The sequence below is a fragment of the Rhipicephalus sanguineus genome, chromosome 10 (assembly GCF_013339695.2).
Source record: "Rhipicephalus sanguineus isolate Rsan-2018 chromosome 10, BIME_Rsan_1.4, whole genome shotgun sequence".
Taxonomy (NCBI): Eukaryota; Metazoa; Arthropoda; class Arachnida; order Ixodida; family Ixodidae; genus Rhipicephalus; species Rhipicephalus sanguineus.
In genome coordinates, this window is record NC_051185.1 from 59,554,255 (window position 1) to 59,578,427 (window position 24,173).

Sequence of the window (24,173 nt, forward strand, 5' to 3'; positions counted from 1 at the left end):
CGCTATTTAACTCTCCCACCATGCAACATAACATACATTGACGTGAGAAAGAGAGACAGAGAGAGGGGGGATGAACTTTGTTGAGACCATGAGCGCCTGGGCTCATGGGCTTCCTTGGCAACCAATGCAAGTGCACTTGCGAGGAACCCACTACGCTATAAATAATAATTTCTGTGAAGTAGGGCAGCAGCCACTATGCCATTTTTCGTCATTCAACGGAGAGCCGTGGTACCCGCTAAAACATGTAAGGCATCATGCGCACTTTGTTGGTGTTGTGCCTGATGACGATGAAGAATTATTGCGGAGCCCCTTGTAGTGGGTTGGAAGCATCCAACAGCCCACTCGTTGCGCAATTCGCATTGTGTGACGCCTGGTTACAGAATTCGCGTTGTGTGGTGCGCAGTTGTTATTTCACTAGTACCACACTAAATTACATATGCTAATGTGGTTCCTTCTGGACATGAGGCCTGTATAGCGTCATTTTGCAAGGCAGTTCCAAGCACCGGCATGGCTCTGCGGTACAACACTGGGCTCCCACGCAGAGGACCCAGGTTCGAACCCCGTTCCATCCTGGAAATTTTTTCTTTTCGTTTTTTTTTTTCTTATTTCGAGCGATAGTGGTTACGGACACCGGCGGCGGCGGCGGCGGCGGCGGCAGCGGCGGCGGCGGCGGCGGCGGCGGACAACTACGCCACCAAAAACGGCCGTTGAAATGATCTCATAACAGCTTTCGCTGTAATAAATAACAATTACAATACTTACGTTGCAAGGCGCTGCGTCAATTAAACGTACATGTACATTCCTGCAATTTTTCAGCGGTATTGCAGGAGCCCTGAGCGCGGTATATGGCTACGTCTAATATTCTCGGAAGATAACGAGATCTTCCGACGATGCGCAAGCGCACAAAGCACACTGAAATGCGAACGCCATTTGCTATACGCTGATGCCCAAAAAGAGCGACATCAGTGGGTGCGTCTCGGCCTCCTCGAGGCTCACGATTTCCAGGTGGATGTGCACGGCATTCATAAAGAAAAAGAAAAAAAGGACTGATAACGCAGCAGAAAGCACCGACATCGCATGCGCCTTGCGGAACGACACAGCCGAGGACACTTGCACTTGGCTGCGCATAGCGCGATTGCGCATACTTTTGGCCATTTCTCCGATGTGCTCCGTTGTACGGCGCTGTTCACTTAAATATCACTTAAGGATATTTACGTAAACAGTGCAGGAGAGGGCGCTCGCAGTTCAGTATGTGTTGTGCGCTTGAGCACCTTCGGCAGGTCTCGCTACCTTTCGAGAATACTAGACGCTACAATATGCCACGCTCTGCGCTCTCGCGACACTGTTAAAAGATTGTAAGGTTGCACCCAACACAAGAGCAAGACTATAAGATCGCTTAAATGGGTATTCAGACGGGGGAGAAATCCTCGGGGATAAAGGCGGAGCCTAGTGACGTCAGCTCGCGAGGAGAAGACTCCACAAATGTCCCCCACTCACACGGACGAGGCCAACGGAGGGGGAGATCAGTGTTACTAGACTACTCTGGTGGCTTGCACTACCCGTTTGACGAGCTGCAGACGAACATGCAGCTGCAGACTGGGCACCCACTGCCGCTCTTTCCAGGAGCAAGTGCAACAATGTGGCCAAACAAGAGCCCGGAATTCCGCCATATCCGTCACCGCCCGGGGATCGTTTGTCCTGTCGAGAAAAAGGTCCCCGTCTCCTCCGAGGAGTCGCGGGGGGGGGGGGGTCGCGCCCACCCACTAATCTGTGACGACGTGGTCACGTGATCCGGAATCCCCCCGTGTCCCCCGCCGATTTCTCCTTCGTGTGAATAGCCCTTAAAGGGCGAGGCGAAAGATATATATGTCCTTCCAAGAACGTAATTTTTTTTTCGCAAATTTCGTTTGACTCACTGGAAGTTTCTGCGAAATCTGCGCAATGCTTATGATGCGAGTGTTTACGCGTTGCTCCCTCTCTCCCAAATTGGAATGTGAATGCCGCGGCCATCGCCAGTGAGTCAAACCTGCGACCTTGCGTGGGCCCTAAACGCGTCAACAACCGAGACTATTCAGCGAGTGAGAAACAAAAAAAGAAAAGCGCGAACTGATAGCGCGTGCGGAATGTTTTGCCGGAGAATGTGCCGCAACTGTTAACGGCGGAGAATCCGTCGTCAGACGATGCGCAGTCCTTTTTTATAACGACATGAGGAAAACATAGCGCATGCTCGACCTCGGCTCAATTCCCAACCCATTTTCGAATGGCCCCTCAACTCAGGAGTGCTCGAAATAGGCTACCTTCTTAAAGATTACCCAAGGTCTATCCAAATAGGTCGCGAAGCTTCGGGCGAAAAGCGGTTCAGATCCTATTGTCAGCGACATCAGCATGGGGAGTTATGGGAGTAGCGATTGAAGCGCGACTAGGTGTGGTGGGAACAAACACTAATAACAAAAAACCTAATTTCATTCAACAACAAAATAATATTTATATTTTATGACCAAGATTTATTTCAGAATAACATTTATTTAGATCCAGTGTACAAAGAATTCATGAAAATGTATATGCATTATCAAAAATCTTCTTATTAGCGCCCTCTAAAGAATGACACATGCCATTGCTCTGCGACGCAGTCCTTGTAGTGTTCGGAAAGGCGCGCGTAAAGTTCGTCTGCGGCGACACGCCCCCTCAGGTGTTCTGGTGTTTCGCACTTGCATGCGTGCTGTGAATTATTGTGGTGAGAATTTGATTTTTGTGTGCGCGAAGCTGCGATGTGCGTTTCATCATTGGTGAACGTGTTGGCTACGGTGTTCAACGGACAACGGCACGAGGCGGCTAACATTTCACGCCGAACGCTTTCCTCGGTACTAGCGGAAACGATGTGGTGTTCCAAGGATGCAATAGCAACACGCGTACGCCTGGCGAGCCCTCTCTTCTAGATAAGACACCGGGGCAACGGTTCGGAGTAGTGTGCTTGCTGGATTTTCATGGATCAGTATTCCTGCTGCCCGGTTTCCTTCGTGAACATGCGGTGCCTACTATATTTCCGGTTATCGGTGAGCACATCGCTAAGTTATCTGTCGCGCTACGATCGCTACAATTCGCATGTCTTGATACGTTACACGTAAGGTTAATTTATCGGAACAAAAGGCAAAACATAGTGCACGTAGTGTACGCACCTTTTGTACTGATGACATTTGTTGCTCATTGTGTAGGGTGTGTTAAATTGCTTTATTGTGACCATTGAATAAAACTGAAATATCATTATTTTGGCGTGACCAGGCGTCATTTCTTCTCGTTAGAACTGAAGCACGCATGCAATGCGCTCTTTAAGTCCCCTGCGCATGTGCGAAGCAAATAAGCAACGCTGCAAATATGAGATGTACGCTGCTGCCTACGTTATTCACGCTGTGGAAGATCACACGAACGCAGAATAAAAGCTCACAGAATAAAGTTTCCTGGTAAAACCAAGGCGAATTCCACGACGGTACACTTAAACACGGCTGTTTATTCACGGGTCGATACTAGTTTAGCTAGCGTTGGCTTCAAGCGCATTCGCCAAGGGCTTGCCGGCTCGCTGTAGCGCGAGTCCTTAGTGATCAGGGGCCTAGGAAAAATATTTTGAGGTCAAATTTCGCGCTAGTGCCAACAAAATGACGTCACTTTTTTACCGGATATTGCGTCACATCCGCTTTATTTTTTGTTCCGCCGGAAGTGTTCCCTCCTCACACAGATGGCGCCAAGCCCCATGAGCAGCTGATGAGCAGCCATTTTCTGAACGTATGGGCTTCTATGGAAGCCTCGCTACCATTTACATTTACCTTGGATTACCGCGTAAACTTTACCCCAAAATAGCTCATGTATTCAGGCTCCGTGGACGGCGTAAGAACCTTCCAACGTTCTTTGATTACTCGTCTGATGAAGGTCTAAAACGGGCAGCGAATCGTTTTCTTTCCACAGCGGCTTATTAACAGGCCCTAATTAAACATTGCCGGAAAACAGTTGTGTTAGAAATGTCAGTGCAGTGAAGTAAAATTCAGTTGTTAGGCAAGCTCTGCCATGTTTGCACTCTTCATTTTTTTTTATTTGCGAACGATTTTTATGTTTGCTCCCTTCACTTTGTCATAAGGTCGCAACATATAGCACGAACAAAGGTGTCATCTAAAGGTGAAAGGAAAAGAGCGTGCGGTCGCCATCTGCTCCCCCCCCCCCCTCACTCCCCTTCCAGAACCGGGCCGAATACCCCAGGAAAGCCATCCAATTATTACGGGGGCTGCATTTTGTACTAGGCATGTAGATTACTACTGGTATGTATATTGCGTAAGTGAACTTCCACATTTTGATGACGACAATGACGAATTCATATGGTGATCACCCTTTTGCATTCCAACCTCACCGCCCCCCACCCCCAACCCCCTTCATGTCTCCCGATAAAATTGGAAACCGGCAGACGTGAGCCCGACAACGTGTCATGACTGTGGCAAGCTTAGAGCTGACGCTGTTCAGGAGGTCACATAAGCTCAGTACATCGTATTATCCGGAAATTCAGCGCGTGTGAACGGCGCGGACTGTCAGTCATTTTCAGCTTTGACAAGACGTTGCTGGAATGCGCTCAGTATCACTGTTTGCCGATTACCATTTCGTCAACAATACGGTAAGGCTAATCTAACTCACTCGCACTCGCTTTTTACAGCTGCAAGCAAACAAATATCGATATGATTCCAATGGCCATCGTGGCAGGCTCACCTTTACATTATCACGTTGTAGCGACGGTAAAATAGCAAATAAGGCCGTCTTCCATTGATTTACCCTAGGACCCACCACGGTGGTCTTGTGGTTATGGCTCTTGACTGCTGAACCGAAGGCTGCGGGATGGAATCCCGGCCGCGGCGACCACATTTTCGATGGAGGCGGAGATGCTTGAGGCCCATGTACTTAGATTTAGGCGCACGTTAAAGAACCCCAGGTGGTCGAAATTTCCGGAGCCCTCCACTACGGCGTCTCTCATAATCATATCGTGCTTTTGGGACGTAAAACCCCAAATATTATAGAAAAAAGGGTTTACTCTAGGGGCCACAAATACTCCAGCAACCGGCAACCGCAAAAGACGAAACACAAAGTGTTTCCTCTTTTGCGCTGTTTCAAAATGATTCTAAAGTTGTATCCGACTATATGCCGAATAACGACTTCCGGCGGAGGCGTTTCTTTCAGAACAGCTCAAAATTGGGCTTATGGTATAGCGACGTTCGCACACCGTGCCTTATTTTCCCCCTTCTTTTATTTGTTCACGCCCACAGAGTCTGTACGCTTCGCTGCCTGCCCTCGTGTCGGAGTCACTGCGATGGGCCAGCCTAGTGTCCCTGGCCTTCGGATGGACCGAGGCCGTGCACCGCCCCTTGCCTTCATCGTCCAAGGGGCGCAGCATGACACTCATGGACGGCGTGTTCACGGTGAGACCTCGTAACCGATGCCTCTACCCGCACGTCGAATTCCCGAGGTGTAGTAGTCGGATGAACAGGTTCACTGAGTACACGGGGAAAAAAAATTTACGCCATTACGGGTGTCCCTTTCACAACCCTTGTCCCTTTCATATGGTTCATAAGGGTTATTTGCCTAAGGTGTCATAAGGGTTATTTTTCTTAGCCCTTATGGGTGAAAAAATGGTGCTTGGCTGTCCCATGGATAACACGATAGCGTCTACTGAACAAGCACGAACCGTAGTTAAAAACAAATAGAAGTTTCTTGCTTGCCGCCTTTTCAATGTAACAAAAATTACCGTAGGCGCAGCAAATGACGGGAAATGTGGAATAAGTAAATTTGCTGCCTAATTTTCGTATGAGATGTTTCTACGCACACCAAGTGGTCACGATCAGTGTGAAAGTTTTGACGATGCCTTTTCTTATCGAACATGTCGTTATGCTCGATGTTAATTGCTATAAATGTTCCCTATAAAACAGTCGAGGGGACAATCTATGTGACAATGGAACACCTTTCGAGATGTCTAAAGACGTTTTGTCGCAATACACTCTGTCGGGGGATTCTGCAAAAACAACTCAGGGAGACAAGCCTGCAGCGTTCTTAAACCTACCTCCATTCGAAACCAAATATGCATACGAAAAAAAAGTTATTCCAGAAACCCCGTAAAGAAGACGTTAATACAATTTATTGAAATATTTCGCAATATTTTTGTCATTGTGGCGTGGCACATTTGCCGTGGCACAAATGAGTTCATGACAATAGTTATGCCTGTAAAAATTTTATCTTTATGCATTTTAGAAACACTATAAAATTAAGGTCAGAAGTCTTTCTTTACACAGCGGTATGATATTATTCTGATTTTTTTTTTCTTTTATGTCTGATTTTTTGGTTCGATTAATTCAACTACCTGACAACATTTAGTTACCATTCAGCGTTAATCTTGGCGCATCTGAAAATAAAAAGAAACCGAAACAACGTGGTCTTCTTAGTCACCGCTGTCATATTTAGGCTGTGACACCGTAGCGAACAATATTTTGGGCAACACTCTTGAGCTAGGAACAACATTTTACGTTAGCAGATAAGTGTAGCGTACGTGCCCAAACTAGACACAGATGACTGTGGTTACGCCAATCCCCTTCTCGCTCATTTTTCGCAGGAATAAAACAGTTACACGGGTGGGGCATTACATAATAATCCTGAGCACATAGACCGCCTGTTCGCAACAGATGTTTTTGCGCTGACACGTTATCTGTCTCAAAAAGACATTTGTGTCAGTGGCTGGCCAACTTTACTGCGGCGAAAAGGGACATTTTCTATTGGGTACGATGGTCTATCCTTTGTCGCTGTATCCGCTGCAACTTAATAGAATATTGCACCGTTCTAACGTTGACTGTTGCACAGTAAATACGATTACTCGCGCAAGTTTTCACACTTTCATTGAGGGCTTCGTATGATGAAGTTCGCATTTATTAGTATTACTCTCTACTGTGTCAAATATCCCTGTAACAATATAGCGAGATGGGCTAGTTGGCATCTCATGATTAAAACTTCCGTTTCGAGTGAGCGCTTGTGGTGTGTGTTTCTCTCTTTCTTGGTCCTGCGTCGTTTACTTGCACTCAAAGATTTTATTTATCAAATATCGTGAGCGCGGCTCGAGGAATGGCTGAAATGAACCCATTTTTTGCGCACTCTCTAGCCAAGGTATGAAGCGCAGTACAGGAAAACTAGTGAACGATCCGGCGAATGTGGAAGTAATCACTCGTGTTAACCTAAAACTGCTTATACTGCCGTACGGCTACGAGCAGATTTTTGTGCATTGATTGGTACAGCGAAAGAATAGGCACGCATGTACCATTTGCAAACACACGGTTAAAACTTGGCAAATGGGAGACGACCATGAACGCAGTGACGTTTTTGCGAAGTTTGGTTAGAGAAATTTCTAAAATTTCACTACATAGAATATTAAAAAAATCAAATGCAACTGCTCTTGTACATTTATCACAAAGAGCTGACCTCTGTGACTCTTCTAGTGTGACGTAACGGAAACATGCTAACACGGTGAAAGCAACCTGATTACCACAGTGTTACGAACAGACTTGGCAGTGGTTAGATTACTGTAAATAAATTCTTCTTGCTTTAATAAGTTATGTAATTATTTTTGTGGGCTGGTAATTTGGTAATGCAATGGATTACTTCAAAGCGAATAATTTCAAGGCAATTATTACTTTTCCATTTACTGTTCACGAAAATATGTCATATTCGCTTCCCCTGTGGCACAGAAGTGACAAAAAATGGAAATGCAAATAATAAACACAAGTTAATTTGAGTGCCACACCTCAAGCGTGAGTGTTCATGAGTTTGTGCATGAATGATGAATTTTCGCTGAAAAATTTTCAAATGTAGTAGTGATGTAATCCCAGCTGAAATTTGTAATGTAATTTATTTACACTTAAGAAATTCTATAAAAGTAATTAGTATTAATTACTTTGTAGGAGTAATTTCGCAACCTCTGGTTATGAATAGAGTCTTCAAGGGACACTAAAGAGAAAAACGGTTTTCCTCGCATTAGTAAATTACTCTTTCACAATCCCAAAATCACTCCGCTTGCCGAGAGAAAACGTCTGGTAAGTGAGAAAACGCGCAAGAAGATAAATTCCGCACCGAATGCCATGACGTCATAGATTCGGACGGCGTCTACTAGTGCCAACATTGTTCCTAATCGGTAAAAATGAAGGGAACCGTTCTCTGAGGGCCCATAGACTTCACATACCAAATAAGAACTTGTTGTTGGGCGAGTTGGTGAGTACTTAACATCGTGGTTTAGCGCTAAAAAAGACAGACACATGTGAGAGGCAGGACAGGCGCTATCCTGTCTCTCACATGTGTCTGTATTTTTTAGCGCTAAATCCCGATGTTATTAACATACCAAGTTCCAAGAAGTTTCGTCGAGGAAATATGGCCAAAATATGAGATACAATTTGAAATTAGTGACGTCACGCGCGGATATTTCGCCACGAAATTTAAGTGTGAAACTATGATCTTGATCTTCAAATTAACAACATTAGAGTTCTCAGAGTACAATTTATCAATGTAAAACGATTCGTTGTGTCACTTTAGTGTCCTTTTCAGCTGGCACTCCGCACTCGTCTTTAAGTCTTTTTTTTTTAACTCGGTGTTTTTGTCTAGTTGCGTTGACATTTGCTTATCGATCCACACTACGTAGCCTACTTGTCTACCTTATCGATGTGTCGTTTTTTTCTCTTTTCTCGCAAGCTCTTCAATGTGGGATCGTCGGTGACCGCGATCAGACAGGGTGTCTATATGATACGAGAGAAGCAAAACCTCTTCGAGATCTGCCCCCGAATCACGAGGACCGCAGCGGCCAGCTTCGCCAGCTCAGCGGTCCTGGTGAGTCAGTACATCATCTTCATATAAGAGTAAAAAATTTGACCGAATCACGTCGTTTGCAGGGTTTGGGCATGTCTGCGCGTGGCGCCATCCCTCGGTGGCAGCAACGGCATCCTGCCATAACTGAATGGGGAAATAGGCAAAAAAAAGGAGTAGAATACGGCGAGCAAAAGATTTCCTCTAAAGTAAACTGCTAGGTGCCGCGGGCGTTTCTATATATTAAGACCAGGCTAATACATAAATAACCAATGTTAATTAATTAGCTTCCTGATTGATTAGATTATGGCAGATTACGATTGACAAATTCTACCCGGGAACCTTCAAAGCGTATCCATTTGCAATGAAGTCGAGGGCGGAGCAAATTTTTACATATATGCTTCACCAGACGTGCGGTAAAAACGCACTATTGCTTCAATAACGTTTTGCGAACAAAGGAAAACAACTGTTCTGCGCACTGAAGTTGAAAAAAAAAACTGTTCCGCCCATGTATTTCGTCGTACACTTTGAAAGTGAATGTCAGGAAGCTGGTATCATCCTAAATATTCGTTCGATGCAGATATGACTTGGGAACTTACCGGTTACGTTTTGTCAATTGGTAAAGTAATAATTCACAAAGCTGTAGAGTGAATCTTAATGGATTCACTCTCCCTTGGAGGGATTTCAAAGTTTGTGGACGTCCGCTGAACCTGACAGTCTACTTTCGAAGAAATTTGAGGAAATTTTCTTTTTCTTTCTCGGAAACCTTGTATTTCTATAATGAATAAATTATTCGTAGAGACAACCCGCACAATGACAACCGCGGGTGGGAAACATTATGTGAAGTCGCGTCCACGGGGAAGTCAACGCGACTGGACATTTGCATGATCGGTATAAGCGTCGGATGAAGCGAAGTATGACACGACAGACAGAGACGCATGCTACATCATGCAACACGTGGGTATTACTGTGATGGTACTATCCATCATATTGCGCCTGCTTCAGCGTGCATCAGTGTCAGTCCACAAATAGGCACCAGACAGCTGCCTCTTCGCGACCCAGACTGCACCTGTGACGAGTGCTGCTTGACGCACGTCCACCGCCAACCGCATTAGCTTTAGCGGAAACGTCTATCACGAGCTCTTTTTGCTCATCCAGACGGCTATAAGTAGAAATGCTAAACCATGCCGCCGTTCACCTAGCCCAAAAGGGCTTAGCAAGGTTTTTTTTTTTCTTTTTGTTTCATTGAAGGCGTGAGGAAATGACTGTTGAGTCGTATTTTGTACTGCCAAGGATTATTTCCTGATCCTCTTCGGACAAATGTGGGGGATGTCACTGTGCGCTGTCACACAACTGTTCAGAGTTTACGTAACGATGGCTAGTTAGTTGGCTGGTTTATTGAGTTTAACATCCCAAAGCGACTCAGGCTATGACAGACGCCGTTGTACACGGGCGTCTAGCATTTAGCTTCCGTCGAAACGCGACCGCGCTTACGTCACGATGATTCCTCCGCGTAACGCCACGAGTTCATCTTTTTTTTTTTCAGTAATACTAGTCTCCCGATATTTTCCTCCATGAACATATTCCTATGCCGGAGCTGTCCGTAAAACGTGTTGGTATACTTAAGTTCCTTGACAATATAAATGCTTCTTCTGCAAGTGGCCCTGACGGTTATGTGTTGAGGGCTTGCTCCGACATAATTGCCCACTACCTTGTTATCATCTTTCAGAAATCATTGCGTATCTTCTTGCTTACCCAGGGAATGGAAAGTTGCGAACGTGGTTCCGATCCATAAAAGTGGCCCAAAAAAATGCCAGGCCTGCGCGGAAAGCGCAGCACAGTCACAGCGAAAGCTGGAAGAGCGGCATTTCTAGAGCCCGTTCTAAACTCTCTTGGGGCTACTAATACAAGTACACTAACAAGGTCCCCACTACGCCATAAATCACAATATTGTCACGTGGTTGTGACGTCAACGAAGACAGCAGTCGGCGTTTGCAGAATGAAACTGTTTATTTGGCCGAACTTGTGGCCGGGAAAATCAGAACTAGAACTACAGCAACACACGCTGTACAATGATAGCGGCGAACAGGGCGTCGTCCGTCGATCAACTGACAAGCGCCGAAGTGCGTCGGCTTTTATACAGGTGCTATCGAACTTTCCAGCGATATCGCTGTTGGCGGCGTTATCTCTCGACAAAGCTGGAACATTCTCGTGCGGCGCGCAATCTTAACGGATTGTTCCAAAACAATCGCGAAGCTTCCTACACATCACGGCGAGGCCTGCGCAGCGCGTCGCCCACAGTCTTTGTGGGTGAAGCTCATGAAATATAAGACTTGCGGCAATGCCCCCCTCTGAAAAAGCATCGTCCCGATGCTTAAAAACAGAACATGAATACATGCAATACTAAAGAAAACTAATAAAGAAAGCAAACATTACAGTCCTCAGGTGCGTTAACGAGCATAGTACGGTTTAAGGCGCACCACATGCACGACCTCGGGTTGAGCTCGGCGCCTCTGAGAGTTCGTGATGCCGTCGGGGACAACCTCGTAGTCGAGTGCGCCGAGACGTCGAAGTACCCTGTACGGTCCGAAGTATCGTCGAAGAAGCTTCTCGCTTAGTCCGCGTCGTCGTATTGGCGTCCAGACCCAGACACGGTCGCCGGGCTGGTACTCGACGAAGCGTCGTCGAAGATTGTAGCGACGGCTGTCGGTGTGCTGCTGGGTCTTGATGCGCAGGCGGGCCAGCTGTCGAGCTTCTTCGGCACGTTGTAAGTAAGCGGCGGCGTCGACATTTTCTTCGTCGGTGACGTTGGGTAGCATGGCGTCGAGCGTCGTCGCCGGGCTCCTTCCGTAGACCAACTTGTACGGCGTCATCTGCGTCGTTTCTTGGACGGCCGTGTTGTAAGCGAAGGTCACGTACGGAAGGACGGCGTCCCACGTCTTGTGCTCAACGTCGACGTACATGGCGAGCATGTCGGCGATGGTCTTATTTAGACGCTCGGTGAGGCCATTGGTCTGCGGGTGGTAGGAGGTGGTGCGGCGGTGGCTCGTCTCGCTGTATTTTAAGATCGCCTGAGTTAGGTCCGCTGTAAAGGCGGTACCTCTGTCTGTGATGAGGACCTCTGGGGCGCCATGACGCAAGACGATGTTCTCCACGAAGAACTTGGCTACCTCCGCGGCACTGCCTTTGGGCAATGCCTTTGTCTCGGCGTAGCGGGTGAGGTAATCAGTTGCTACGACGATCCACTTGTTGCCGGAAGTCGACGTCGGGAACGGCCCCAGTAGATCCATCCCGATTTGCTGGAACGGCCGGTGAGGTGGTTCGATTGGCTGCAGAAGTCCCGCTGGCCTAGTCGGCGGTGTCTTCCGTCGCTGGCAATCTCGGCAAGTCTTGACGTAGTGGGCGACGTCGGCAGCAAGGCGTGGCCAGTAGTACTTTTCCTGTATTCTGGCGAGCGTGCGGGAAACACCGAGGTGTCCAGCCGTCGGGTCGTCGTGTAGGGCCTGGAGGACTTCTGGTCGCAATGATGAGGGCACGACAAGAAGATAGTCCGTTCGAAGTGGCGAGAAGTTCTTTTTCAGGAGAACGCCGTTCCGTAAGAAAAACGACGACAGTCCTCGCTTGAATACCTTCGGAACAACGGCGGTCTTGCACTGGAGGTACTCCATAAGGCCCCCCAGTTCCGCGTCGGCTCGTTGCCTTTCGGCGAAGTCGTCGGCACTTATAGTTCCGAGGAAGCAGTCATCGTCGTCGTCTTGCGGCGGCGCGTCGACGGGGGCACGAGAGAGGCAGTCGGCGTCAGAGTGTTTTCGTCCGGACTTGTACACGACGGTAATGTCGAATTCTTGAAGCCTCAGACTCCATCGTGCGAGACGACCTGAAGGGTCCTTCAAGTTAGCTAGCCAACATAAGGCGTGATGGTCACTGACAACTTTGAAGGGCCTGCCATAGAGGTAGGGGCGAAACTTTGACGTAGCCCAGATGATGGCGAGGCATTCCCTTTCTGTTGTGGAATAGTTGGCTTCTGCCTTGGATAATGACCGGCTAGCATAACTGATAACCCTTTCAAGCCCGTCCGTCTTTTGCACAAGGACGGCACCGAGTCCTACGCTGCTTGCGTCGGTGTGTATTTCAGTATCGGCGCAATCGTCGAAATGCGCAAGTATGGGTGGCGTCTGCAGGCGTCGTTTAAGTTCCTCAAATGCTTGCACTTGCTCCGGTTCCCACCTGAATTCCACGTTAGTCTTCGTGAGAAGCGTGAGTGGTTCGGCGATGCGTGAAAAGCTTTTGACGAAGCGTCTGTAATAGGCGCATAAGCCGAGAAATCGGCGGACGGCCTTCTTGTCGGTGGGAGGCGCGAAGTCGGCGATGGCCGCTATTTTCCGCGGGTCTGGGCGCACTCCAGACTTGCTGATCACATGACCGAGAAACAGGAGCTCGTCGTATGCGAATCGGCACTTTTCTGGCTTCAGGGTCAGTCCAGAGGTCTTGATTGCTTGAAGTACTGCCTCAAGCCGCCGGAGATGCTCGTCGAAGGTCGAGGAAAACACGACGATGTCGTCCAAATACACAAGGCACGTCTGCCACTTCAATCCAGCCAGTACGGTGTCCATGACGCGCTGGAACGTCGCAGGTGCCGCGCAAAGACCGAAAGGCATGACCTTGAACTCAAAGAGGCCGTCGGGTGTTATAAAAGCGGTCTTTTCTCGGTCTCTTTCATCTACTTCGATCTGCCAATAGCCGGTCTTGAGGTCCATCGACGAAAAGTACGTTGCGTTGTGAAGTCGATCCAGGGTGTCGTCTATCCGTGGGAGGGGGTACACGTCCTTCTTCGTGATTTTATTCAGGCGCCGATAATCAACGCAGAAGCGCAGTGTCCCGTCCTTCTTCTTCACTAATACCACGGGTGACGCCCACGGACTCTTTGAAGGCTGGATGATATCGTCGCGTAGCATTTCGTCGACTTGTTTCTTTATGGCCTCACGTTCTCGCGTCGAAACTCTGTAGGGGCTCTGTCGGAGTGGTCGAGAATTTTCTTCTGTTATAATGCGGTGCTTAGCAAGGGGCGTTTGTCGGACCCGCGAGGACGACGAGAAACAGTGCTTGTATTGCAGGAGCAGGGTTTTGAGCTGGTCTTGCTTGACCTTCGGAAGGCTCGGGTTGACGTCAAAATCCGGTTCGGGACCACTATTCGTCGAAGCAGGTTCGGCAGCATCGAAGAGGGCGAAAGCATCGCTGGCGGCTACACATTCGTCGATGTAGGCAACCGTCGTACCCATGTTGAGGTGCCTATATTCGTGGCTGAAGTTTGTCAGCAGTACCTTTGCTTTACCGTCATGCAGCTCGGCGATACCTCTTGCGACGCAAATTTGACGATTCAGGAGTAGTTGCTGATCGCCATCGATTACGCCTTCAAGGTTTGCAGGTTTTTCAGTGCCGACGGAAATAATGACGCTGGAGCGCGGCGGAACGGTCACCTGCTCTTCTATCACATTCAGTGCATGGTTCCCTGGCGGCGGGTGGGGCGGGAGCGCTTTGTCTGAGGTTAGTGTTATCGACTCAGACCTCAGGTCGATAACGGCGCCGTGGTCACTTAGGAAGTCCATTCCGAGTATCACATCCCTGGAGCAGTTTTGTAGGATTACAAAGCTCGCAGGATAAGTGTGGTTATTGATGGTGACTCTCGCCGTGCAGACACCAATCGGTGTTATCAGGTGGCCTCCAGCTGTCCGGATTTCGGGTCCACTCCAAGCGGTCTTTACTTTCTTCAGCTTGGTGGCGAATGGCCCACTGACGACGGAATAGTCGGCTCCGGTGTCGACGAGAGCTGTGATGCTGTGGCCGTCGATAAGGACATCGAGGTCGCTAGTTCGTCGTCTTGCGTTGCGGTTAGGTCGTGGCGTCGGATCACGGCTTCGTCGATTTGTCCCGCTGTTTCTACGTTGCGTCGACAGGTTTTCTTCGGGCCGCGAAGTTTCGTCGTGAGGGCTCCGTCCGGTTGGCGTCGTGTTCTGAAGGTCTCGTCGCGTTGTCGTCGTCGGCGGCCGCGGAGGATCTTCGGCATTTCGTCGTACAGCAACCGCGCCTCCATCGGTTGCTGCCCTTAGTTTCCCGGATACGGGCTAGGCGACCGGCCCCGGTTCGGGCCAGTGTACTGCCGGCGGTGCGGTGACATGTAGCGGCCGGGCGACGGCGAGCGGGAAGCTCGTCGTTCTTCCCACTGTGTTCCGGTGAGGTAGTCGTCGATGTCGCGAGGCCGTTCGCCTGGCTGCGGGCGTGGCGCGTTAACGGCGAATCCGCGTAGCCCCATCTGTCGATACTGGCATCGGCGGTATGTGTGGCCGGCTTCCCCGCAGTGATAGCAGAGCGGCCGGTTGTCAGGGGCACGCCAAACGTCGGTCTTTCGGGGGGCGCAGCGTTGTCCTGTCGGCGGGCGGTATGGCGTCGGTGGTGGTGGCGGCGGTGCCTGGCGGCGGAACTGCTGCGGCGACGCGGCGTCTTGACGTGGGCGAGGGGGTGGGGCGTTGCGTCGGGCTGCAGCAGCATAGCTCATTGTTTCCGGCTGACCCTGCGGGGCTTCGGGAATTCCAAGCGATTGCCGGACTTCCTCGCGGACAACGTCGGCGATTGAATGCACTTGATGCTGCGGCGAAGGTAACAGTTTGCGCAGCTCTTCCCGCACAATCGCTCTGATGGTGTCACGCAGGTCATCAGACTGCAGCGCCTGAACCTCCCCGTAGGTCGTCGTAGGAATGCGGCGGTTGTACTGCCTAGTGCGGATTTCTAGTGCCTTTTCGATTGTGGTGGCCTCTGAAAGGAATTCCGAGACCGTCTTCGGCGGGTTGCGCACAAGTCCGGCGAAGAGTTCTTCCTTCACTCCCCGCATCAGGAAGCGAACTTTCTTTTCTTCGGACATGGCTGGATCGGCATGGCGGAATAGTCGAGTCATTTCTTCGGTGTACAGTCCGACGTTTTCATTGGGGAGCTGTACACGGGTCTCGAGAAGGGTTTCAGCCCTTTCTTTCCGGATGACACTCGTGAAGGTGTTGAGAAATCCGGTGCGGAAGAGGTCCCATGATGTTAGCGTGGACTCTCGATTCTCGAACCAGGTCCTTGCGCCATCTTGAAGGGCGAAGTAGACATGGCGTAGCTTCTCGTCGCAGTCCCAGTTGTTGAACGTGGAGACTCGGTCGTATGCCTCCAGCCAGCTTTCTGGATCCTCGCATGGTGATCCGCAGAATGTCGGCGGCTCCCTCGGTTGATGCATGACGACCGTTGTAGGCGCCACAGCGGTTGTCATTGTGGCTGTTGTCTTCTTCGTTGTGATCCTGGTCTTGTCCGGTAGGGGTCCGTATTGTGGGGGTAGTCCTTCCAGTCTGCGGCTGGCTCGACTGCCGCTGATGGTGTCGGTGTCTTCTTCGCGACGTGGGCTGGGTTCAAGGCTTGTCGGGGGCGTCCGGAACATGAACGAGCAGCACCTCCACCAGATGTCACGTGGTCGTGACGTCAACGAAGACAGCAGTCGGCGTTTGCAGAATGAAACTGTTTATTTGGCCGAACTTGTGGCCGGGAAAATCAGAACTAGAACTACAGCAACACACGCTGTACAATGATAGCGGCGAACAGGGCGTCGTCCGTCGATCAACTGACAAGCGCCGAAGTGCGTCGGCTTTTATACAGGTGCTATCGAACTTTCCAGCGATATCGCTGTTGGCGGCGTTATCTCTCGACAAAGCTGGAACATTCTCGTGCGGCGCGCAATCTTAACGGATTGTTCCAAAACAATCGCGAAGCTTCCCACACATCACGGCGAGGCCTGCGCAGCGCGTCGCCCACAGTCTTTGTGGGTGAAGCTCATGAAATATAAGACTTGCGGCAATATTTGTGAAGATGGGAAGCACCTACAACGCGATTATTCGTCATTGTGCGCAGAAGCGAGGTTCCAGCTACACATATGTAAGGCATTATGTGCACTTTGTTTACGTGACTACTGATGGCGATGAAGAATTGTGGCTCAGCCCTTCGTAATGAGTTGGAAGGTTTAAGCGGCTCACCAGTTACGTAATTCGCATTGTGTGACGCCCGGTCTATTTCTCTCCCACCATGCAATATAACATACATTGACGTGAGAAAGAGAGACAGAGAGAAGGGGGAAGAACTTTATTGAGACCCTGAGGAAATGGATGATGGGCTTATGGGCTTCCTTGGCAACCAATGCAAGTGCACATGCGAGGAACCCACTACGCTATAAATCATCATAAGTTCTGTGAAATTGAAATGCTTACGTGACGACTGATGACGATGAATTGTGGCTCAGCTCTTTGTAATGGGCTGGAAGCTTTAAACGGCTCACCAGTTACGTAATTCGCATTGTGTGACGCCCGGTCGCTATTTAACTCTCCCACCATGCAATATAACATACATTGACGTGAGAAAGAGAGACAGAGAGAGTGGGGATGAACTTTGTTGAGACCATGAGCGCCTGGGCTCATGGGCTTCCTTGGCAACCAATGCAAGTGCACTTGCGAGGAACCCACTACGCTATAAATCATAATTTCTGTGAAGTAGGGCAGCAGCCACTATGCCATTTTTCGTCATTCAACGGAGAGCCGTGGTACCCGCTAAAACATGTAAGGCATCATGCGCACTTTGTTGGTGTTGTGCCTGATGACGATGAAGAATTATTGCGGAGCCCCTTGTAGTGGGTTGGAAGCATCCAACAGCCCACTCGTTGCGCAATTCGCATTGTGTGACGCCTGGTTACAGAATTCGCGTTGTGTGGTGCGCAGTTGTTATTTCACTAGTACCACACTAAATTACATATGCTAATGTGGTTCCTTCTGGACATGAGGCCTGTATAGCGTCATTTTGCAGGGCAGTTCCAAGCAGCGGCATGGCTCTGCGGTACAACACTGGGCTCCCACGCAGAGGACCCAGGTTCGAACCCCGTTCCATCCTGGAAATTTTTTCTTATTTCGTTTTTTTTCTTATTTCGAGCGATAGTGGTTACGGACACCGGCGGCGGCGGACAACTACGCCACCAAAAACGGCCGTTGAAATGATCTCATAACAGCTTTCGCTGTAAAAATATTGTCTCCAACTATAGGCCAATTTCTCTTACCAGTGTATGCAGTAAAACAATGGAGCACATAGCTTACAGCGCCGTAATGAAATATCTAGAAAATAACTTTTTTACCGAATTTCAGCATGGCTTTAGGTCTGGCCTTTCTTGTTCGACACAGCTCCTGGAATTCAGTCATGACATTTTTCATTCATTTGACCTTGGTGTACAGACTGACTGTATATTCCTAGACGTTAAAAAAGCATTTGATTCCGTCTCCGATGTTTTGCTGCAACATAAACTTTCATCGCTCGGTATTACTCCTGCATTGGTTGATTGCATTAAGTGTTATCTACAAGATCGCATGCAACGTGTAGTAATTAATGGCTCCCAATCTGAATATGTTACTGTTACTTCGGCAGTCCCTCAGGGATCTGTTTTGGGGCATCTGTTGTTTCTTGTGTACATCAATGATATTTCTCGAAATGTTTCATGCAAAGTGCGCCTGTATGCAGATGATTGTGTGATTTACCATTTCATTAGATCTGTCTCTGACCATGCGTACTTGCAACGCAATTTAGGTAGTATCATGCACTCATGTGTTAGGTGGCGTATGTCTCTGAACCCTAGCAAGTGTCAAGGCGTCTCCTTCAATCGTAAACACAATCCATACCTGTTTGATTACACATTAGACTCCGTCCAGCTAACTCGGGTAACTGATTATAAATACCTTGGTGTTCATTTTTCATCAAATCTTACATGGACTAAGCACGTTGAGTATGTTACAGCGAGATCCTGTAGAACGTTAAATTTTGTTAATAGAAATTTCCGCTTAGCTCCTCCCAAAATTAGAGAATTACTTTATTTCTCGAACGTCACACCTGTCTTAGAGTATGCCTGCGTGGCTTGGGATCCGCGAAGTAAAACCCTATCTAATATGCTCGAGCTGGTACAAAACCGTGCAGCCCGTTTTGTCAGTTCTAACTATGACTCCACGTTTAGTGTTAGTGCGATAAAGGATAGGTTGGGGTGGAAATTAATAAGTGCAAGTAGAAAAAACATTAGATTAGAAATGCTTTTCAAAACCTTTCACGGCATGGTTAAAATAGATAAAGAATCTTACTCCTCCCCATTTCTTGTCTCACAGAAGTGACCACTCTCTAAAAATAAGAGAAAGTTTTTGCCGAACAAACGTATACCTACACTCGTTTTTTCCACACATAATCTCCCAGTGGAATCAGCTTTTACGGGAGACTGTTGACTGTCGCACTGAAACATCGTTCAGAGACATACTGTTACACTCATAGCTACATCCTTTTTTGTTTTTGCGTTAATCTTCTTTTCAGATTTATCTTTTTATGTAAGCATATGTTATCCTGTGTATTCCCCCTTGCAATAATGCCTTCGGGCGCTGCAGGTACTTTAAATAAACAAAAAATAAATAAATATTCACTTTAGCCAGAAAAAAAAAAAAACACTACCACAGTGAAATTCAACAACGCGGCTTCCTATATGCCGACGCTACCCGTGGACACAATTGAGTATAAGGTAAATGATTTTGCGGCGCTCTTGCGGTCTGTCGTGTAGCCCGAAAAACTGACAGGCATGTCATACACAATTCATTCTCCCTTGTAAAGGCAGTGGGGGCCCCTTCTCTTAGTGGAGGTCACGGTGTAAGAAAAAAAGTATTTTTCTTAAACCGTGGTAGAGATAAAGAGACAAATTACCTTAATTGACAATAGAATGAGTGCAATAAATCAGCGATGCTTCCGGAACGACTCGAAGGGCTCTACCTGTTGATGTTTCAATGGATTATCATCATCACACAGAGAAGACTTCCTATTTGGTATATGTAACTATCTTCATACCTGAGCAACGTGAAGTAATGAATGAAGTAGCCAGCGCTTCTATCTTCACAACGACGGCGCTGCTTGTTTCGTCCATTGTATTCAAACTAGCCCCTACACAAGCTCTTCTGAACGTAAAGTAATATTTGAAGAGTCAACTAAGTAATTCCATATATCCCGGCCTAATAATTACATATAAATTTCCGCTCAATGTCTTTCGCATGTCTACACGTTGGGAGGTGCCACAGCACATCCGTGGCAAAGCAGCGCCTGTGCGGCGCGCAATACAAAAGCACTGTTGGTGTTCTTGAGGGCTACACACCTGAACAAAAACTTTATGAAGAACTCTTCTGTGTGATGTATGCACCTGTGTTACTGTAAGTATTATTTGTGTGTATATGTGATCAGTGTATGTACCATAAGCGATACCCGACAGCTGGAGTAGCAAGCCGGGTGACGAAGCAGGCTAACATCTCCGGGGTAATTATTAAAAAGTGTTATCTATCTGTAGATCTACATGCTAGGAAGCGACGTCTGCGAATACTTTTGGGCGCAACGCTCTAGGTTTAGACAGTATATGTCACGAGAGCTTAGCGAATTTAGTCAGGCGTGCTTAGAAGTCTGGGCATGCGCAGGTGACGCTGAGCATCGTGTCGGCGTGGCGCAACAAGCGCGGACAGCCCTGCTCGGCCTACACCTGGTCCATCCTGGGTCTCCTGGCCACGGCAGCCATCATCGACGCCATGGCCTCGGCGCAGCATCTGTGGTCCTCGGACGTGAGTCATTCGCCTCTTCGTAGACTATGTTGCCTCGCGTAAGAGAGAGAGAGCGAGAGGAATGTACGAAAGGCAGGGAGGTTGTCTATACTATATATGGCCCGTTTGCTATCCTACTCATGGGAAGGAGAATGGAAGGGTCAAAAGAGAGAAAGAGATAATAATATAATCATTCGGCTTTAACGCTCCAAACTACGATATGATTATGAGAGACGTCGTAGTGGAGGGCTCCGGCAATTTCGACCACCCGGGGTTCTTCAACGTGCACTTAAACCTAAGCACACGGCCTCTACTATATTGCCTGCATAGACATGCGGCCGCCGCGACCCGGATTCGTTCCCTCGAATTTAAGGAAGAGAGAGAGACAGAAAATATGAGGGTACACAAGTCACAGTACACATAGTACAGCGTATCTACAGACGATCGCTTAATTCCGTCGCAGTCGAGAACCGCAAGAGTGTTTTCCCGAGGCTTTCTGAGCTGATGAGCTGTGAAACCAAGCTCCCAATTAATTTTTTTTCAGCAAAAGGCGCACCATCAGGTCTTCTTAAGGTACACTGGAGAGTCTCGCGTAAACTCCTGCTTCGTCTACATCTTATACATCTTCGTTTGCTTCTTATAACTGTTATGAAATACCGTTCGCAGGAAATAAGCGCCTATGTATTGAATGTCGTCGCGGAGAGCATAGCAGACGGAGCCTTGTCTAACCAGACTGCGTGCCCGACGCGAATACTCTATGGAAGCTCTCGAGTGCATGTGAGCGCGAGCGATAATTCTTGAAAGTAACGCGATAAAAGTGTAAATAGTCGACAGACTTGAACTGTAAGTTCAGATTCGACGACCGCGACCGCCGCTATTACAGCTACATGATTTGGGCGTTGCTTACTGTCCTGGGCGTGAATTCGTCCAATAAGAGGATCTTGTGTTCATCACACGCAGCTTTGGCGCCGGTCTGGTTCTTCCTGTTCAACCCAACATGACATTAGAACAAAACGACGCGTGTGAGGCAACCGGAGGCCTCTTAATTTACTTTTTATAGAGAAGCAAAAGTATCTACACGACAGGTTTCAGCTGTAGTGGATGATTTCCATGTACATTCTGTAGATTCTGCGCCATAACACGGAAGGCTTCGTGAATAATGGTGTATAGCGGATTCATGGCAATGTGGGCTTCGGATGAAATACCAATATACTGCAAGTAAACAAGAAAGATATAGATGAAACAAGGAGAATATTTACTGCTACCCTATTCGAACCGCGTCGCCTGCCGATCGTATACATACGACATGCGCATTTTAACGAGGCATAGCAATAAAATGCCGTATACATCAACAGGCAATGTGCATGTTTGGTCTAGTAGGTAATCCACTGATGCTACTCTATAGCGCAAACTTCAGGGATAGGGTCGAAAGATTACGACACACACAAGCGCTAACTTCCAACGTCGAAGCACGTCTACGCCTTCCGAAACACACCTGACTTTGTCTTCAGACACAATCTGTATAGCATTATCTACAACAAGCAAAATGGCAGGTTAAAAATGTAGGAAAATCATTGGCCACCAGAAATTACACTATCGTATATTTTTTTCTATTTATACTCTGTGCGCGACCTTTATTCCTAATAGGTCGATAATTGAAATAATTTCACACATGAAGCGTGTCTTCCGCTAATGAGTCATTCATGCGTGCGACACGTGCGATGGCCTGTCGAGGAATCATTCCATTTCAGTTAAATGTGCCTGGATTAATTGCCGTCCCTGCAACTTACACAGACTCTCAAGCACGTGAACAACCCATGCATATTGTATCAATAAAAAGAAATATCTTCCCTTTGAACATAAAATGACCAACGTCTGATAATTGAACTGTAAGATAGCACACTTGTGTGCCTATTACGAGCGTTTAAGTCCCTTCTAAAACCCATATAAAGCTACAATTTAAGTCACGGTTGTGACATTCCTTAAAGCACGATGAATTGTCAATTGGGAACTCAACTTCAAAAAAAAAAAGAAATCTGATGGAAACATGAACAGTAATACAAAGAGGAGCTGAGTGGAAGAAATGAATACATACCGCTTCCGACACGGGTTATGATCGACAGTCTATAAATGCGTGAAATTTACATAATTATACTCCAATATTATGGAGACCAAATTTAAAGCAAGTGGAAGTGTTACAATAAATTATCCAGCAGTTTACAGAAATTAATTGCAACGACAGCGTGAATATGTTCTGTTGTGTTTTAACTGGCCTGCTGTCACCTCGTCACCTCCGTTTACTCCATTTCTATAAGTTCTGCCGCGAAAAAAGAAAGTGGTTACCCAAAAACAAAAAATAACGAGTAGGAAAAAAACATGCAGCAAACTCAAACAAGTAAAAAAAATAACATGGTAATGTGCAGTTCACTTGCAGGAGTTCACATTGCAATAGAACGTTCACACGCACACGCCCACAGTATACGGACTAACACAAGCACTTATTTTGTGAACACTGGACTAGACAAGCGCTTGTGACTAACAGCTATGTGTTGCCATATACGAAATGGTGTGTTAGTACGTGAATAATTACCTAAATGTACGGTCAGTCATGTTATATTTCTTCATAAATCGAATCCAACGACCCACTCAAATTAAATGCGATAGTTATCAAGCATTCCTCTAAAGGTAAAAAAATAGGTACTTTTAAATTCTTGCCGAAACGCCTCAGGCCCTAGGTCTCGTTAAACGTGGCACTGCGTTCACCAAAGCGATCCTGTGCAGCAAAATATTGCCGCGTGTCTTATGTTTCATGAGTTGAAGCTACACCCCCCCAAGACTGTCAGCAACGCTCAGCGCAAACCGCGCCACATTGTTCGCGAAGCTTCCCGATCATTGTAGATCGTTTTGTTAAGATTGCGCGCCGCACGCGAATGTTCCAGCTTTGTCGAGAGATAACGCCGCCACCAGCGATATCGCTGGAAAGTTCGATAGCGCCTGTATAAAAGTCGACACGCTTGACCGCTTGTCAGTTGATCGACGGTCGACGCTCTGTTCGACGCTATCAGTGTATTGCTGTAGTTTGACCTTCAGTTTCCCGGCCACAAGTTCGGCCAAATAAACAGTTTCATCTCGGACGTGCTGACTGCTGTCTTCGTCGACGTCACGACCACGTGACATCTGGTGGAGGTGCTGCTTCATGATCCGGACGCCATCGCGGAGCGCTGACCCAAGCCCAAGCCGCGAAGAAGACGACTCTAAGGTCAACCCGGATCCTCGAACCAGCCGCCGGCAGAAGGGACTACAACCAGAGTACGGGCTCCTTCCCGAAAACGCCAGGCAGCCGAAGACCGTCACATCTATCGCCGAGACGATGACAGACCCCCTGCCACCTACAACGGTAGTGATGCAACAACCAAGGGAGCCACCAACTTTCCGTGGATCGTCGTTTGAAGACCCGGAGAGCTGGCTGGAGACGTACGAGCGAGTCGCCGCCTTCAACCACTGGGACACTGAAGAGAAGCTGCGCCACGTCTACTTCTACTTAGAAGACGCCGCGAAGACGTGGTTCGAAAACCATGAATCGAGCCTTCAATCCTGGGACCTCTTTCGGACGACGTTCCTCAATACCTTCGCGAGCATCGTCCGCAAGGA

The 24,173-nt window shown here is 48.0% G+C and overlaps 1 protein-coding gene across 1 annotated transcript in view; it reads left to right on the plus strand.

Moving 5' to 3' along the window:
- Positions 1-24,173, plus strand: part of LOC119372663 (uncharacterized) — a 45,210-nt gene that overhangs the window by 13,076 nt on the left and 7,961 nt on the right. Inside the window, exons 2-4 of the mRNA XM_037643117.2 lie at positions 5,295-5,447; positions 8,749-8,883; positions 20,403-20,543. Of these exons, the coding sequence (XP_037499045.1) occupies positions 5,295-5,447; positions 8,749-8,883; positions 20,403-20,543 (429 nt within the window). The remainder of the gene's footprint in view (positions 1-5,294; positions 5,448-8,748; positions 8,884-20,402; positions 20,544-24,173) is intronic.